Genomic DNA, 18591 nt, shown 5'->3' on the forward strand with positions numbered 1-18591 from the left:
CTTGACTTTTACATTTTACTTACGCTTCTACACTACATTGTTTTAAGAACATTATAGCTTTTTGAATGTTGCAAATAGGATGTCTCCCAGCTTTGTGGAGCACTTATTAAAGCCTTCTGAAAGTTTTTATGTCAGCAACCATGATAAATAATTCCTTATGTCACAGTGTATGTTCTTAGGGAGTGATGGGGTTACAATAGAAGTTGGACGACTGAGGTATCTGTAAGGTGTATTCAATAATTTTCTGATGTGAGCCACTATTGATACCAATGCTGTTTTGCAATAGTCTGCCAAGCTATTACTGTCAGCCCACAACATCCTAGGTAAGTGTAAAATCATGAACATTTATATTTTAGTAAACTTCCTCTTTAAACTCCAAGAGAACACAGTGTAACAGACCTACCAGAGCACTGTATGGCAGTATAATGACCAGGTGGTCGATTCCGCTTCACCTTGAAAACAACACAAACAGGATGACTGCCAAGGTATGATAAAATACTTTTTTAATACCTTAATCTGTGTTTTCCATATAACAAAACTCACATTGGTTTAATACTGGTCGGTGATTCAAACTTTACAGTAAAAAACAATCACTTAGAAGAATGGTATTGGTATTTTTCATTATAAACATAATAATACTAAATGGCCAATAGTGTTACCTTAAATTGTTTGGTACAAACTTGATAAAACATTCAATATTAAGCCAAAATGTAGATTATTTTTACTATTTGTTCGTATCTCTGTCTCTCTGTTCTTCATACTCAGTGTCTGTCTCAGGGCTGACTGTCCCAGAGCTGCTGTCGGAGCCGGGTGAGGTGGTTGTGTCGTAGCGTGCGCAGCTCTGTGAGTCTCCCCATCAGGCGAGCGAAGCGCTGAGCTCCCTGAGGGCCCTGGGCTCCACACCGGGCTCCACACACCCTGGAAAGAAGCTCCAGGGTCAGCTCCTGTAAGCTCTCCACACACGCCACCGCCCGCAGCAACACTTCGTCTGCTAACAGAGACAGATGACAGAACGACATAGAGTTGGTCGTCACCATCTAGCCAAGCTAGAGGAGATATTCAGACACTCTTGGAGGAAAATGTGTCTTTATCAACTAAACATCTTGTGTTATATGTATTTAAAATAAATTAACAAATACATTTAGCCTTTCATACAGTAATGTGTCAGGCATAGAGAGCCAGTCACCTGAGCATAGCAGTGCTGTAGCAGTGAGCAGGGCATATTCAGCCTCGGTCACTCCCAGTGCAGCCATGCTGTGGAAGAAGTTGAGCACCGGTCCTAGCAAGTCCTCATTGACTCCTGCACACAGACACACTAGCTAAGACTCAACATGGAAGGAAACAGGACAAAACCCCATTTCCCTTATTTCCCCACTGTACGCTTACTTCATTTTAACATCTTTAAATTTAGAAGTTTTAGCATATTTTCGACTCACCTGGGGTGTTGTGGTTTCATCCAAACAGTTTTTAAGTTAGTTAGTTTGTTATTTATCAAAGTCCAGATTCTCGGGCTAGGAGTTTTAAAGCCTGTAACAATGCTAGTGGAAAATAGGCTAAAACATAAAATAAACTAAAACGATCTTATCCCTTTAACCTCTCTTCAAATAGTACTGTAAATAAAGCTCGTAATAGGGGATACTATGGTGGTGAGTATACTGTGTCTAGATAGGACAGTGTGACTTACCTGAGTTTACAGGGCCAGTCCCACTATGAATGTTTTCCTTGTACTCTAAGGTTTTCAGCCAATGATGAGTTGAGAGGTTGAAAGGTTGTAGTGCTTGTAAAATAAAATAAAACAATGAGCTCTCTGGCATAATCGGCCAGGTTCCATTTCCATCCCTAGCCCCTACCTCTTCAGTACACAGTAAATCAAGGAGAGTTGGCATCATAGTGTTCACTGGAGTTATCTTAACCCTCAACAGAGTGATTCGCTCCCTGGAGTAATAACTGGTGTTCATTTGGATGTGTACTTTTTACTTCATTAAGAATAACCAGAGACAGGGATTGATATCTATGGAGTATCCACAGCCCCCTTACACTTCTTTGGAGTAGGTAGCTTAGTGGTTAAGAGCGTTGTGCCAGTAACCGAAAGGTCACTGGTTCTAATCCCCGAGCCGACTAGGTGAAAAATCTGTCGATGTGCCCTTGAGCAAGGCACTTAACCCTAATTGCTCCTGTAAGTCGCTCTGGATAAGAGCGTCTGCTAAATGACTGAAATGAAATGAAATGAAATGAGTACACTGCAAGAAGTGTTATATTCACAGTGTTGAAGTTCTAGGTGTTCTCAAATATACTAATTCTTTACTCTGACAATCATTCTGAATGCAGGTTGACTGGTGATGAAAATATCAAATTGTTGGATAGCCTCGCTCTGAATGGATTCCAATAGGAACTAGACATCACTTAGCAAGCCAGCATAATGTGATCATTCACTCGAAAGGCACACCGGGAAATATGCAAATAAGGGTTTACACCCTACAGTGTTAAAAGGTAGTGAACTGCTAGAGTAATGTACTCTGATGGAGTTGGTTGTTAATTTAAAACACAGAAAGTGTGAAATGGCATGTAGTTACATTTAATCAACTCTAAGAGTTGAATGTGATTGGATATGTACTCTATTTAATTGATATGTACTCTATTTTTTTAATTTACCCCATGACCAGGGTGGTTTTCACTCAAAATGGGGGTGGAACCGTAAACCCCAAAATTGTGTTGAATGTTACTCCATGGGAGTTGAATTAACTCTTGCAATTTTACTGTGTAGCAGGCTGAAATGGAGCCAGGACAAATGAGTCAGACACCCGCAAACCTCATGGTGGTGTGGTGGTGTCAATACCTGGGCTAGAGTCTGCTGGGTTTTGGGTGAACTGCTGAGCTGAGAGCAGAAACATGACTTCCACAGAGGAACTAGAGAGGAGGGTGGTCTGGTCCGAGCAGTCCAGGAGCTCAAAGCCTACACGGACACCAGACACTAGATTAGTTAATACTGCAGGAGGTATCAGATGCAGAGTGACCACAGAGAGAGAAACAGGGCTGGTTTTGATATGAAAACATATGGTCAGGGAAAGCAACATGGTGTAAGCTTAGCAGGTATTTGCTTTCCATTTTACCTGTCGTTTTTTCATATCAGTGCAGAAACAAGAAAGGAGAGGAAGCTTATGTATGAGGTGCGGCCCAACTGACCAGGTACACTCTTGGCAAACTGCAGCAGCCTCTGAGAGGGAGGGCATGCCATGTCCGTTAGTCTGTCTCCACCAACCTCTGTACAAGTCCAATCAAACACCTGCAGAAAAGAACTGCCTGAATAAGCTCTCAATGAGATGGTAGAAAAATGACAACATAACTTTAAAATCTCAATCCATTGACAGCAGAATTACTATTCTAATCAGCGACCCACCCTACAGTGTGCAGTGTCCTGCGCCCTGTACTGCCGATGAGCCTCCACCATCCTGTCCAAAACAAGCTTCTGTTCTACTGACAAATTTGCAGACACCATCTGTTACAGGAAGAAATGCATTACAAACAGATAATTTGATTGCTGAGTGAAATTACCCCACTGGGCACAGATGTCAGTTCAACGTCTAGCTTTGATTTACATTTGGTGGAGTTGTAAAAAATAATTGGATTTAGGTTAAAAGTTGGGCGAAAAAATATGAAATTCCCTTACGTTGATGACTTTTTGCAAATCCAATCTGGGGCGTATTCATTATGCCGATTCTGTTGCAAAATGTTTCTTAAACAGAAGCAAAAGAAACTAAACGGGGAGGGACCTACCTGAATTTGTCCAATAGAAACTCTTGTTTTGCTCTGTTTGCTTCCATTTGGTTCTTAAACAGTAAACGGTTTCCGTAATAAATATGCCCCAGTTTTCCACGCTGATTTATCATCATCACATTTAATGTTTTGGTTGTAATTAAGCGGAAACAACGTTGATTCAACCAGTGTTTGTCCAGTGGGACCATTCTGACTTGGAGTAGGGTCGTATTACAGGGCACCCCCATAAGAAATCAGTCAAAAGTGTTACAGACTATTGGTCCAGCCTACTATTAAGAGGCCTATGCAATGTCCGAAAAATTTTATCTGGGACATGCCCCCTGATGGTCCCAGAACTTAAACAGGAAATCCAAGAAAGTGATCTGGGAGAGGGCCACCTATGAACTAAAGTAAGTTAACTTGGGATTTGAGGAAGAGATCTGCGGTTCTCCATTGTTACAATCCATCCAACAAGATGATTATCCAAGGGTCTGTAACTATCTAGACCCTTGGATATTTGCTTGGGACAAATAATATGATCTTGTGGTATCTTTCAAAAACGCCAAGCTACAATGTCCTCCCCATTCAGAATATCCAAGAAAGTTAACACAATAGCGAAAGGTCAGAAAACTAGATGAGAAGGTTTGAATGTAGGAGGAGAGGAGAAAGTGATGTACCTGTCCTGGTAACCTGCTGGTGGAGCTGACGCTCCTGCTCCCCATGTTCTCCTCCTCCTCAGGCCCTCCTCCTCTGTGCTTGGTCCCCTTCCTCAGCCTCTTGGATTGGCACTGCACCTCCGTCAGCAGACCTGGCAACACAATTGCCTCTGTCAGACTCACATAGGCAAACCTGGCAACACAACCGCCTCTGCCAGACTCACATAGGCAAATATATTATATTTATTTATCCTTTATTTACACAAGAGTATTGAGATCATACACATTTTTCCAAGGGATCCCTGTCCAAGGTATTTTGGTTGTCTTAGCAGTTAAATTAAGTCTGCCTGGCTATAAATTGGAGATATGGTCACTGGTCAAGATTCTTGATCTTATTGTTAGCTTACTCTGCCTCTCTTCAAATTATTGACATTGCTTTCAGTCAAATATAGTTTCAAATATCCCTACAGCCTTTTTGATATGGTATGTTCCCCTCACATTCGGCCAGCATGCCCACAGCACGACATTTCCGCAGGCGGCAGTCTTGGCACTTTCTCCGCATGTACATGTCCATCTCACAGCCTCCACCGCTTTTACACCGGTACACTGCTTTCTTCGTCACACTCCTTCGGAAGAAACCTAAAACACAGGAGTACAGTAATGATAGAGATTATGACATGGGTTGGAGTAGCAACCACCTGTAGTTGGGGTCCATTTCAATTAAAGTTATTCCAGATAAAGACGTTTTTTAATTTAAATTCAAACCCCATATTCAGCCAGATATCGGAAGTAGCGGGCTCTGTGATAAAACTTTCAGGTTGACCCCCGAAATGTTGTTGTAAACTTTGACGAAAACACTGCCTCCCCTACCTTTGCAGCCTTCACAGGTGAGGGCGTTGTAGTGGTAGCCAGAGGCTTTGTCCCCACACACCACACACAGCTCATCCTGGCCCCTCACCCTTCCTCCCAGACCCAGCCTGGTCCTCTTGACCAGGGGCAGACCTCCCCCACCTTGCCCCTTCCCCAGGCCTCCACACTGGGGCTCTGGGCTGGGCTCGCAGGGAGTGTCCAGGCAGTGGGGGCTGTAGGGGTGGGTGTAGGGTGGGTGGAAGGGCTGGGAGGATGGAGGTCCGTAGACGGAGAACTGCACATTGATGGGGCTGTACTGCTGCTGGCTGAAGGATAGGCCCTGTAGGTCTGGCTCCTGGAAAGGGTAGCCCAAAGGGTCCCCCAGCACATCTGTGTGATGGGGAAACAACACAAAATAAATGGATTTGGTGTTTTGGTCCTGGACCCACCGGTTAAGTTTACGTGCCCCACAGGGGTGGACCTGGGAATGTCTAGTGGCTAGCCAAGAGGGTCCACCAGAGCCATTATCCCAGTCACACTAGTTTCAAGTCAAAGTGCATCACAAGAATGTGATCCTTGTCCACCATCTTACGTGATTCATGCATGTCTTTTATTGGTCCTGTGGGACGTAATAAAAAAATGTCTGAGCAAGACCTTGTGAATCAGTTTGGACTGTGGAAACAGGATGCAGCTGAGAGGTTACATGGTCATTTATGATTCAAATATTTTTTATAGAGTTTCATTCAGTATTTTATTGCCTCGTAGATTGGTGTCTGATGATGTCTTGTAAGCGTAGCGGGGGGGGGGCGGTGGAGCTGTGAAGCATTTAGCAAATTCAAGTCCCGTCTCCACAGAGGGAACGTGTCACCACTGGTCACAGATCAGCCCTAACATCAGTCACTCTGATCAGAAGGATCCACTTCCATAAGCTGAGTCTCTTAGCGTTTTATTAGTTCAGATAGGAACTGAAATAGTGAAAGATTTCTTATTTTAAACACAAAATAATCTAATGATTAAGGTCCATCCTTTCTCAAAATGCATCAATACTACGGGATGTATAAGTTACATTGTACTCAGGCGCATATCGAGTGTCTTCATACAATATCAGCCTGAATAGTCATCCATAGCTATGAGCTCTTAAGATGTCTTGACATGTACTGAACACCACAATGACCTCTAGAATCCAACCTATGACCCTTCCTTTCTGAACAACAACACTCACCCTATCCTCAGCCACAACCCACCTCACCCCCTCTATTCTAGAACCTTGACTCTCTATTTTTCCTCCCCTCCATCCTTCTCTCTCTCCATCACCACTTTCCTCACTCATCCCGTCTATCCTCTGCGTCTCCCAGATGTTTCCTGTCCTGGCGAGGATGGAGGCCAGTACTGAGCTTGTGCTTGCGTGACAACGCTGTGGTGAGCTCTGTTTGTAAACCGTTTCAGCCCTATGTAAACACCCTGGCCTCCCTCCCTCCGTCCCACGCACACTAACGCTACCCCCCATTATACAGCCATATCATATCCACCCCTCAGCCAGGAGAGGAGAGGACCACAATCTGAAGAACCCTCATAATTAGGGTTAGGTCACAACACTCCACTGCAACCATTATAAATAGGCCCTCGTTCCAATGCAAATTCTTTGTTAGCTAACATCCTGTGTACTGGATATGTGGCAGGCTAGCAGCCCATTCTTGTAAGTATTTTTCCATTCAATTTCTTTTTTTTATAAAGACAGTTGTTTAGAAATGTATAGGTTACACCCACACTGTGTGTATTCTTGCAAGTCTCCCCATCTAATCTACAGGCCTATGGCACTACAAATTATAACAAAAAAGCAACACACAAACTAAAGCAGAACAAAGGAAGCATAAACATATAATGTAAATGAAATATAAATGTATAATCATGACATTTTGATTTGATTAGGTCATCACCATACAATTACAGAGTATGTATCAGGATACATTGTGTTTGGATCAGCACACCATCAAATCGGACTAGAGTTCAGATAAAAAGAGTCCCTCACCGTAGTACTGCAGAGGCTCGGTGATGCCGTATCCATCAGAGGCAGAGAGGTAACCACCGGCAGACATGGTCATCTCCGACTCACTCCACTCTCTCATCTGGATAGCTGATCCACAGTCAGTCTCTAGGAACACCCGTTTAATCTATCGACACACACACAGGGAATCACACATCTGAGGAATCTGCAACTCTCCAAACATTTCTTTATATCCATGCTGACGACAGGTCTCCTCAGTCTCCTAGCTGTGATATCATTGCCTATTTTAAGCTACCCTCTGAGATGCAAAACTAAAGGTTACTGTTAGCCACAGTGGAGGCGTGCAGCTGAAGTCTGTGGCAGTGCGATGGATCTCTGCTCCTCTGGGAGGCATCAGGGGGAGACGAGGGACAGCGAGGAGTGTGTGAGAAGAAGAGAGAGATTGGACTCATGTCCAAACAGCTGTCCTGGCTGGGAGTTCAGAGGGAAGAGAGAGGTCCTGACGTATGGGGGCCTGTCCCTGGTGGGGAGCTCAGGTTTGGCCTGGGTGGATGGATCCCACCCCACCACGGACCAGGAGTTCACAGAGGGGGATCAATGAGTTAGCTGTAGCTGGCAACTCACCGCTATCTTGTCTCTGTACCAACAGAACTGGACATGACCTGTGGTCAATCTTTATTGTATTTATTATATTTTCCATAAACATCTTGATACCTTTAATACTCTTCCCCATCTACACTATGTACTATTAGTATGCTGTAGTTACTCTTCCTGGGTAGGTATTGTGTATGTGGGTGTGCACGCACAGCCGTATGTATGCTTGTTTGTTTGAGTGTGCATGTGAACACAAGAGTGTGTACGTGTGCATGTGTATGAGTGTGTTGTGTGTGTGTCTGAGAGTAAATGTACGTGGATAAGTGTGTACGCAGTGGTGTAAAGTACTTAAGTAAAAATACTTTAAAGTAATACATAAGTCTTTTTGGGGGGTATCTGTACTTTACTTTGCTATATATATGTTTGGACAACTTTTACTTTTACTTCACTACATTCCTAAAGAAAATTATGTACTTTTTACTCCATACATTTTCCCTGACACACAAAAGTACACATTACATTTTGAATGCTTAGCAGTACAGCAAATGGTCCAATTTGCACAATTATCAAGAGAACATCCCTGGTCATCCCTACTGCCTCTGATCTGGTGGACTCACTAAACACAAATGCTTTGTTTTTAAATGATGTCTAAGTGTTGGCATGTGCCCCTGGCTATCCGTAAATAAAAAATACAAGAAAATTGTGCCGTCTTGTTTGCTTAATATAAGGAATTTTTAATTATTCGTACTTTTACTTTTACTTTTGATACTTAAGTATATTTAAAACCAAATACTTTTAGACTTTTACTCAAGTAGTATTTTACTGGGTGACTTTCACTTTTACTTGAGTCATTTTCTATTAAGGTATGTTAACTTTTACTCAAGTATGAGAATTTGAGTACTTTTTCCACCACTGTGTGTGTGTGGGTGTGTGTTGTGTGTGTGTGTGTTGTAAGAGTGTGTGTGACAGATAGCTCATCTTTGGAGCCCCCAGGGAGTGTTTACTCAGATTATGTTTGCTTTGTTTGTGTTGCAGTTAATATTTGACACTAGGCAGGTTTTGAGTTTGGGAAATTCGAGTTGACTGGGTCGAGTCGAGCCCTGGCGAGAGAGAGAGAGAGACCCTAGATTTGCCCTAACCTCTCCCTGATGGGGTTTGACATGCAGCATGATTCTAGAGAACTAATGGTGTCCTTCCCACCCTGACCTCATTCCTCAACTGTCTAATTACACTGGCCTGTGTGTGAACCAAGCCGACCATCGAGCAGCATTTAATTAAATTATCTATCCCACGTGCTGAGCATCTATGCTGACAAAGCAGTGCAAATGACAAGGTACACTGTAGGTAGGATGCATATACAGTATGCACAAATGCATAACATGGAGTAATAACAGTGATCATAGTTATGGTGACTATTTAGTTATGTTTCACTAATTCATGATCGGGCATGCAGTCCTCTGTTCTTCTCTAATGGCTGATTCCACGCCAGGAAGGCCCAAAAATATTTTAGACCCTTTTTAGACCTATACATGCCTCTTGTAAGACTATATGATTCCTGAACTGCACATGATACAGACATCTTGGTGTTATTATGCTCTAAAATATGGAGTATGTCTAGATTCTGAAATAGAAATGTTCACATTACTTTATTCAACATAAAAAATATTAATATTAATATCTCAAAAGCACCCTTTTTGATTTAGCCCAACATTTTTTTTACATATTGTTTGGAACAATATACTCTTCAAACACAGCAAATATCCAGAGTGGGGCCTCCCGAGTGTCGCAGCGGTCTAAGGCACTGCAGTGCTTGAGGTGTCACTACAGATTCGGGTTCGATCCCAGACTGTGTCACAGCCCGCAACGACTGGGAGACCCATGAGGCGACGCACAATTGGCCGGGTTAGGGAGTTTGGCCGGCTGGAATGTCCTTATCCCATCGCGCTCTAGCGACTCCTGTGGCGGCCAGGCGCATGCACGCTGACACTGTCGCCAGTTGTACGGTGTTTCCTCCAACACATTGGTGCGGCTGGCTTCCGGGTTAAGCGAGCAGTGCGGGGCAGGGTGGTGTTTCGGAGGACGCATGGCTCTCGACCTTTCCTGAGTCCGTACGGGAGTTGCAGCGATGGGACAAGACTGCAACTACCAATTGGATATCAAGAAAAAGGGGTTAAAAAAAATCCAGAGTAGGTGCTCTGCTACTTTTGAAGCAAACAAAGCAACCTCACATTAACATTGTGTCATTGTATGCTGATGATTCATGTTTTCTTTTAAATCTACAACTAGAATCCCTCCACAGCCTCATAGAGGATCTAGATACATTTTCTAACCTCTCTGGATTACAACCAAATTATGATAAATGTACTATATTACTTATTGGATCACAAAAAAATAAAAATTGTACATTACCATGTAGTTTACCAATAAAATGGTCTGATGGTGATGCGGATGTACTCGGAATACATATCCCAAATGAAATAAATTATCTCACTCCAATAAATTTTAATAGAAAGTTAGCAAAAATAGATAAGATCTTGCAACCATGGAAAGGTAAATACCTGTAAATTTGTGGAAAAATCACCCTGATTAACTCTTTAGTATTATCCCAGTTTACCTATTTGCTTATTTGCCTACGCCTAGCGAACAGTTTTTTTAATTATATGAGAAAAATATGTTCCATTTTATTTTGAACAGCAAGCCAAACAAAATTAAACGGGCCTATTTACATAATGAATATGAATTCGGAGGACAGAAATGATTAAATATTAAAGCATTAGACCTATCACTAAAAGCTTCAGTCATACAAAAGTTATACTTAAATCCGAACTGGTTCTCTAGTAAATTAGTAAGATTGTCTCACCCAATATTCAAGAATGGCCTTTTTCCCTTTATTCAAATTATAAACTCTCACTTTCAGTTATTTGAAAAGGAAATAATCTCCCAAATATTACTATTTCTAAAACAACCCATAGAAAGTTGGTTGCAATTTCAATTTAATCCTCCAGAAGAGGCAGAACAAATAATGCAACAAATATTGTGGTTAAACTCTATACTAATTGTAAAAAAAAAAATGTTTTTTTCAAGGTATAATCTTCATAGATGATATCATAGGTAGGACTGGTGGAGTTATGTTGCAAATGCAGCTAACAAAAACATATGGAAATGTCTGCTCTACCCAAAATTACAACCAAATAATTGCAGCATTACCGCAAAAATGGACGAGGAAAGTGGAAGGGGGAAAAAGTAAGGAACTTGTCTGTCGGCCATGCATTAAAGAACATAATTGGTTAAAGAAAATTGTGATAAATAAAAAAGTATACCAGTTTCATTTAAGGACCAAAGGATTGCCAGTCGTCCCATAAACAGTGAGGGAAAAAAGTATTTGATCCCCTACTGATTTTGTACGTTTGCCCACTGACAAAGAAATTATCAGTCTATAATTTTAATGGTATGTTTATTTGAACAGTGAGAGACAGAATAACAACAAAAAAATCCAGAAAAACGCATGTAAAAAATGTTATAAATTGATTTGCATTTTAATGAGGGAAATAAGTATTTGACCCCCTCTCAATCAGAAAGATTTCTGCCTCCCAGGTGTCTTTTATACAGGTAACGAGCTGAGATTAGGAGCGCACTCTTAAAGGGAGTGCTCCTAATCTCAACTTGTTACCTGTATAAAAGACACCTGTCCACAGAAGCAATCAATCAAACAGATTCCAAACTCTCCACCATGGCCAAGACCAAAGAGCTCTCAGAGGATGTCAGGGACAAGATTGTAGACCTACACAAGGCTGGAATGGGCTACAAGATCATCGCCAAGCAGCTTGGTGAGAAGGTGACAACAGTTGATGCGATTATTCGCAAATGGAAGAAACACAAAAGAACTGTCAATCTCCCTCGGCCTAGGGCTCCATGCAAGATCTCACCTTGTGGAGTTGCAATGATCATGAGAACGGTGAGGAATCAGCCCAGAACTACACGGGAGGATCCTGTCAACGATCTCAAGGCAGCTGGGACCATATTAACCAAGAAAACAATTGGTAACACACTACGCCGTGAAGGACTGAAATCCTGCAGCGCCCGCAAGGTCCCCCTGCTCAAGAAAGCACATATACAGGGCCGTCTGAAGTTTGCCAATGAACATCTGAATGATTCAGAGGAGAACTGAGTGAAAGTGTTGTGGTCAGATGAGACCAAAATCAAGCTCTTTGGCATCAACTCAACTCGCCGTGTTTGGAGGAGGAGGAATGCTGCCTATGACCCCAAGAACACCATCCCCACCGTAAAACATGGAGGTGGAAACATTATGCTTTGGGGGTGTTTTTCTGCTAAGGGGACAGGACAACTTCACCGCATCAAAGGGACGATGGACGGGGCCATGTACCGTCAAATCTTGGGTGAGAACCTCCTTCCCTCAGGCAGGGCATTGAAAATGGGTTGTGGATGGGTATTCCAGCATGACAATGACCCAAAACACATGGCCAAGGCAACAAAGGAGTGGCTCAAAAAGAAGCACATTAAGGTCCTGGAGTGGCCTAGCCAGTCTCCAGACCTTAATCCCATAGACAATCTGTGGAGGGAGCTGAAGGTTCGAGTTGCCAAATGTCAGCCTCGAAACCTTAATGACTTGGAGAAGATCTGCAAAGAGGAGTGGAACAAAATCCCTCCTGAGATGTGTGCAAACCTGGTGGCCAACTACAAGAAACGTCTGACCTCTGTGATTGCCAACAAGGGTTTTGCCAACAAGTACTAAGTAATGTTTTGCAGAGGGGTCAAATACTTATTTCCCTCATTAAAATGCAAATCAATTTATAACATTTTTGACATACTTTTTTCCCTCACTGTAGATTGCAAAATAGTTGGGAAGAGATTTTTGACGTACCGATTCCATGGCATAGTGTTTATGAACTGATACGCAAAATGACGCCGGTTTCAAAACTTAGAATTTTTCAATTTCAATTATTATACAAAATTCTTGCTACCATAGAATGCTATTTATATGGGGGATACAATCTTCCCAGCTCTGCAGATTTTGCTGCGAAAAGACAGAATCTTTAGATCATTTGTTTTGGTACTGTCCATTTGTAGCTTGTTTTTGGACACAGGTCCAGGAATGGCTAAAGGATTGCAATATTTACCTGGAGCTAACCCTGCATGCAGATAGCACTACTGGGTGATCTGAAAAGAAAGAAAAGCAATTTGTTTGTCCATTAAAATAACATCAAATTGATCAGAAATACAGTGTAGACATTGTTAATGTTGTAAATGGCTATTGTAGCTGGAAACGGCATATTTTTAATGGAATATCTACATAGGCGTACAGAGGCCCATTATCAGCAACCATCAGTCCTGTGTACCAATGGCACGTTGTGTTTGCTAATCCAAGTTTATCATTTTAAAAGGCTAATTGATCATTAGAAAACCCTTTTGCAATTATGTTAGCACAGCTGAAAACTGTTGTGCTGAAAGAAGCAATAAAACGGGCCTTCTTGAGACTAGTTGAGTATCTGGAGCTAAAAATCAGCCGTTTCCAGCTACAATAGCCATTTACAACATTAACAATGTCTACACTGTGATCAATTTGATGTTATTTTAATGGACAAAAAAATTGCTTTTGAACGTTAGTGTGTATATATATATATATATATATATATATATATATATATATATATATATATATATATATATATATATATTTGCGAAAAAAAAACATATGGGGGATTGGAAGTGATGTACACAATTACATTGATGGAAGTTACAATCTATCTGCAATATTAAAGCTGATCTACCCCCTAAAAAAAACTTTAAAAAACATTGTGTCATCTTTGGATCCATCTAATCTCACTCTATCTGATACCTAGGCACAACTGACTAGCTAAGTTCCCTGATTGAGAGAAATGCCAAATACATTATGTCATTATTACATTTGTTTGATTCTCTTTGTCATTGTACAATTACATTAACAAATCCCAGGAGAGGCTTCTGTTGTTATATTCCTCTGTCATGTATACTGTTGCATTAGTTATGTCTTCACATATCCGTCAAAACAAGCCCTTGCTATGCCTTATACTGTACTCTACCTCCAAGATAGTGAGAGAGCACGATAATGAAGGGAACGCGTACACGAGAGTGGATGTGGCTGCGCATTCATTCATTTCCCTGATCACAATGAGTGATGGGAACAATTTCTTGGAGTGTATACATGTGGCCATGGATCTTCTAGTGTGGCCCAGTTGTCACTTTGTTGGACAAGGGCCTGAGCATGTTGCACATCCCCAAGGGAAGCTTTCTGGAGGAGGAGGAGGAGGAGGAGGAGGAGGAGGAGGAGGAGGAGGAGGAGGAGTACGGGGAGGAGGAGGAGGAGGAGGAGGAGGAGAGGGGTAAGGGTGGGATAAACACATTACCCTTGATTCACTCGACGTTTGGACTGAAGGCTGTAAGCACACAATAAATCTCTCTCTTTCTCTAAACCTCCAGCACATCTTCCCAGCTTGGCTCTTTATCGCTGCACGCTGTTTGCTGGTAGCCAGACTCAGATAGCACAGTGTTTACTGATTTAAACAGGAAACTGACACTTAGATTAGGGTGGCCTTGCAGGGAGGGCCAGGGGATGGATTTGTGGTTAAAGTCCAGTGCTAAAATAGGGGGGGGGATTTACAGCACATGATTTGTAAATACTTGTAAATACTCTAAATGTTACTACAGTTAATGCGCATTGACTAGACTGTTGTGAAATGTAAAAAGGAACATACAGTGGCTTGCGAAAGTATTCACCCCCCTTGGCATTTTTCCTATTTTGTTGCCTTACAACTTCGAATTAAAATTGATTTTTGGGGGGTTCGTATCATTTGATTTACACAACATGCCTACCACTTTGAAAATGCAAAATCTTTTTTATTGTGAAACAAACATGAAATAAGACAAAAAAAACAGAAAACTTGAGCGTGCATAACTGGGGCCTTTCAGAACAGGTGTATACAGTGGGGAGAACAAGTATTTGATACACTGCCGATTTTGCAGGTTTTCCTACTTACAAAGCATGTAGAGGTCTGTAATTTTTATCATAGGTACACTTCAACTGTGAGAGACGTAATCTAAAACAAAAATCCAGAAAATCACATTGTATGATTTTTAAGTAATTAATTTGCATTTTATTGCATGACATAAGTATTTGATACATCAGAAAAGCAGAACTTAATATTTGGTACAGAAACCTTTGTTTGCAATTACAGAGATCATACGTTTCCTGTAGGTCTTGACCAGGTTTGCACACACTGCAGCAGGGATTTTGGCCCACTCCTCCATACAGACCTTCTCCAGATCCTTCAGGTTTCGGGGCTGTCGCTGGACAATACGGACTTTCAGCTCCCTCCAAAGATTTTCTGTTGGGTTCAGGTCTGGAGACTGGCTAGGCCACTCCAGGACCTTGAGATGCTTCTTACGGAGCCACTCCTTAGTTGCCCTGGCTGTGTGTTTTGGGTCGTTGTCATGCTGGAAGACCCAGCCACGACCCATCTTCATGCTCTTACTGAGGGAAGGAGGTTGTTGGCCAAGATCTCGCGATACATGGCCCCATCCATCCTCCCCTCAATACGGTGCAGTCGTCCTGCCCCTTTGCAGAAAAGCATCCCCAAAGAATGATGTTTCCACCTCCATGCTTCACAGTTGGGATGGTGTTCTTGAGGTTATACTCATCCTTCTTCTTCCTCCAAACACAGCGAGTGGAGTTTAGACCAAAAAGCTCAATTTTTGTCTCATCAGACCACATTACCTTCTCCCATTCCTCCTCTGGATCATCCAGATGGTCATTGGCAAACTTCAGACAGGCCTGGACACGCGCTGGCTTGAGCAGGGGGACCTTGCGTGCGCTGCAGGATTTTAATCCATGACGGCGTAGTGTGTTACTAATGGTTTTCTTTGAGACTGTGGTCCCAGCTCTCTTCAGGTCATTGACCAGGTCCTGCCGTGTAGTTCTGGGCTGATCCCTCACCTTCCTCATGATCATTGATGCCCCACGAGGTGAGATCTTGCATGGAGCCCCAGACCGAGGGTGATTGACCGTCATCTTGAACTTCTTCCATTTTCTAATAATTGAGCCAACAGTTGTTGCCTTCTCACCAAGCTGCTTGCCTATTGTCCTGTAGCCCATCCCAGCCTTGTGCAGGTCTACAATTTTATCCCTGATGTCCTTACACAGCTCTCTGGTCTTGGCCATTGTGGAGAGGTTGGAGTCTGTTTGATTGAGTGTGTGGACAGGTGTCTTTTATACAGGTAACGAGTTCAAACAGGTGCAGTTAATACAGGTAATGAGTGGGGAACAGGAGGGCTTCTTAAAGAAAAACTTACAGGTCTGTGAGAGCCGGAATTCTTACTGGTTGGTAGGTGATCAAATACTTATGTCATGCAATAAAATGCAAATTAATTACTTAAAAATCATACAATGTGATTTTCTGGATTTCTGTTTTAGATTCCGTCTTTCACAGTTGAAGTGTACCTATGATAAAAATTACAGACCTCTACATGCTTTGTAAGTAGGAAAATCTGCAAAATTGGCAGTGTATCAAATACTTGTTCTCCCCACTGTATATACTGAGATCATGTGACAGATCATGTGACACTTAGATTGCACACAGGTGGACTTTATTTAACTAATTCTGTGACTTCTGAAGGTAATTGGTTGCACCAGATCTTATTTAGGGGCTTCATAGCAAAGGGGGTGAATACATATGCACGCACCTCTTTTCCGTAATTTAAAAAAAAAAATTAAACAAGTTATTTTTTTCATTTCACTTCACCAATTTGGACTATTTTGTGTATGTCCATTACATGAAATCCAAATAAAAATCAATTTAAATTACAGGTTGTAATGCAACAAAATAGGAAAAACGCCAAGGGGGATGAATACTTTTGCAATGCACTGTAAATGCCTGCTTAGGACATTACATGTTCACCCTAACTAGATCCAAACAGTTTATAATAGATTCTGAACATACTAACATAATATTCACAATGAAAGTCTTTGATTTCAGCTAAATGTAGGGCACTGTTGTCGTTTTAGAAAGCTTGAGCCATTTCCTCTATAGTACAACTGCCGTTTTCAGAAACGTTTCTCTCTCAAATGGATTCCACAGAATCAAGATTTTAGTCCAGTCCCCCCACGTACTGTAGATGCAAGCCCACCAACTTAAGTTTCCTTATCCATTACTTGTTTGTAACATTAGGTCTTAAAAACTTTCACAAACAAGTTTGGATACTGTTGTCATGACTGAACGGACACAGAATCAAGTCAAAACACTGGCTCGACATTGTGGCAAAAATCTTTTAAAAAGTCAAAGTGTAACCACCAAACCTCTCTAACCTATCCTATTTCAGTTCCTCAATGCGTGCATCACTAATGTGTAAAACAAATCTGTAGACTTAGTTGTTAATAAATCATTAGAGAATTCATCAAGACTTAGTTGGAGTTGATTAGCCTTCCAAAGCACACTGTTAAAACTTCTTAAATCTCTGTTTCTCTGTAAGTCTGTAAGATAAGATGCACTATGGCGCCTTAGCACTTCATCCATCAGGTAGCAGGTTACTCAGGAGAAGTACGACAGCTAAACCTCTTCACATTAACAAGACATCACATTCTAGTGGAGTTGGGGAACATGATGGTAAAACAAATTTTTTCAAATACACAGTCCATAGCAGAGTTTGAATAACAGATCATATTGAAATAAAAACCTTTTTAACAGGTCAGAAAATTATAAATATACTCCCCATCGAGTAAAATGTATTAAAAAGAGTGATATGAGCTCACCAGTGGGTCTTCTCCTCGTGTGTTGACTTATGATAGCCTCTTGATTTTTCCTCCCCTTACATTTGTAATGTTGACTGCAGTCCAGCCTCTGGCATCCTACACTTGCCAAACATGAACATGCACTCGTACAAACACACACGCTCGCACACGCTCTCACACACACAGACACACACACACACAAAGTACAAACAATAACTTTCCCTCTCAATCAAGAGGCAGTCACTCACTCATGCACATGACCTTGCTTAGGACACAACATCAGAAACATTGTATGAGGTGGATTAGGGTATTAGATACCATGGATGTCTTTCAAGAAGACAAGGGGCTCTCAGAGTAGATTTTGCACAGGTATCTATGCAATATGTTATTATAGTGGTCCTTTGTAGCTCAGTTGGTCGAGCATGGCACTTGTAACGCCAGGGTAGTTGGTTTGATTCCCGGGACCATCCATACGTAAAATGACGCTTTGGATAAAAGCGTCTGCTAAATAAATGGCATATATAGTGTATAAGGTTATTATATAGACTGTGTAATGTATGCGATTATTTTACCAAATATGATCAGTCATTTATTGAACGGAATAATGCCTGCAAAGAAATATAGACACCTACTACTGTGCTGTGCTACAAAGGTCACTGTAGGCAAACCTTACAATTTAGATCAAGTGAAAGCATCACACTTTCCTGAGAGGATGCACACCTTGCTTTGGCCTACTCCATGAGGTGAAATCTTAAACATTAGTTGATACCTCCCTCAATTAATTGCATTATGTAAAACTAGAGAGCATAGAGGGATATATATGAAGTATGCGGAGCACCCAGGATGCAGAGCGGAGGGGAATGTGTGTGATGGTGTGGGCTCTGGCCCTGCAGTGAGAGAGAGCAGGCTCATTAAGACATTCCCAGCATTGTGTGTTTATAAACAGCCTCTTG

General features: G+C 41.8%; 1 protein-coding gene across 3 annotated transcripts; it reads right to left on the reverse strand.

Moving 5' to 3' along the window:
- Nucleotides 1-486: 486 nt before the first annotated feature.
- LOC121545551 (bile acid receptor) lies at nt 487-17753 on the reverse strand. 3 transcript variants are annotated; one of them, XM_041856158.2, is made up of 11 exons: nt 17660-17753; nt 7288-7429; nt 5280-5648; nt 4908-5048; nt 4431-4561; nt 3398-3496; nt 3184-3283; nt 2837-2953; nt 1685-1777; nt 1187-1300; nt 487-991 (listed from the first exon to the last, which is right to left on the reverse strand). In XM_041856158.2, the coding sequence occupies exons 2-11, from the start codon at nt 7382-7384 to the stop codon at nt 774-776; spliced, it is 1479 nt and encodes a 492-aa protein (XP_041712092.1). In that variant the 5' UTR covers nt 7385-7429; nt 17660-17753; the 3' UTR covers nt 487-773. The 3 variants fall into 3 exon arrangements, with proteins under 3 accessions (XP_041712092.1, XP_041712093.1, XP_041712094.1); XM_041856159.1 differs by lacking the exon at nt 17660-17753 and adding an exon at nt 12996-13036; XM_041856160.1 differs by lacking the exon at nt 17660-17753 and having other exon boundaries at nt 487-988; nt 7288-8244.
- Between the last annotated feature and the right edge of the window lie 838 nt (nt 17754-18591).

This window comes from Coregonus clupeaformis, chromosome 30 (genome assembly GCF_020615455.1).
Source record: "Coregonus clupeaformis isolate EN_2021a chromosome 30, ASM2061545v1, whole genome shotgun sequence".
NCBI classification, from domain to species: domain Eukaryota; kingdom Metazoa; phylum Chordata; class Actinopteri; order Salmoniformes; family Salmonidae; genus Coregonus; species Coregonus clupeaformis.

What these genes read in the sequence shown, in the direction of transcription:
- LOC121545551 (XM_041856158.2), bottom strand. Translation starts at nt 7,384, where the DNA reads ATGAGAGAGTGGAGTGAGTCGGAGATGACCATGTCTGCCGGTGGTTAC. An exon ending in TGTGGGCATGCTGGCCGAAT is followed by an intron (nt 4,562 to 4,907) that starts GTGAGGGGAACA and finishes TTGTGTTGCCAG; the next exon opens with GTCTGCTGACGGAGGTGCAG. An exon ending in CCCAGCAGACTCTAGCCCAG is followed by an intron (nt 1,778 to 2,836) that starts GTATTGACACCA and finishes TTATTTTACAAG; the next exon opens with CACTACAACCTTTCAACCTC.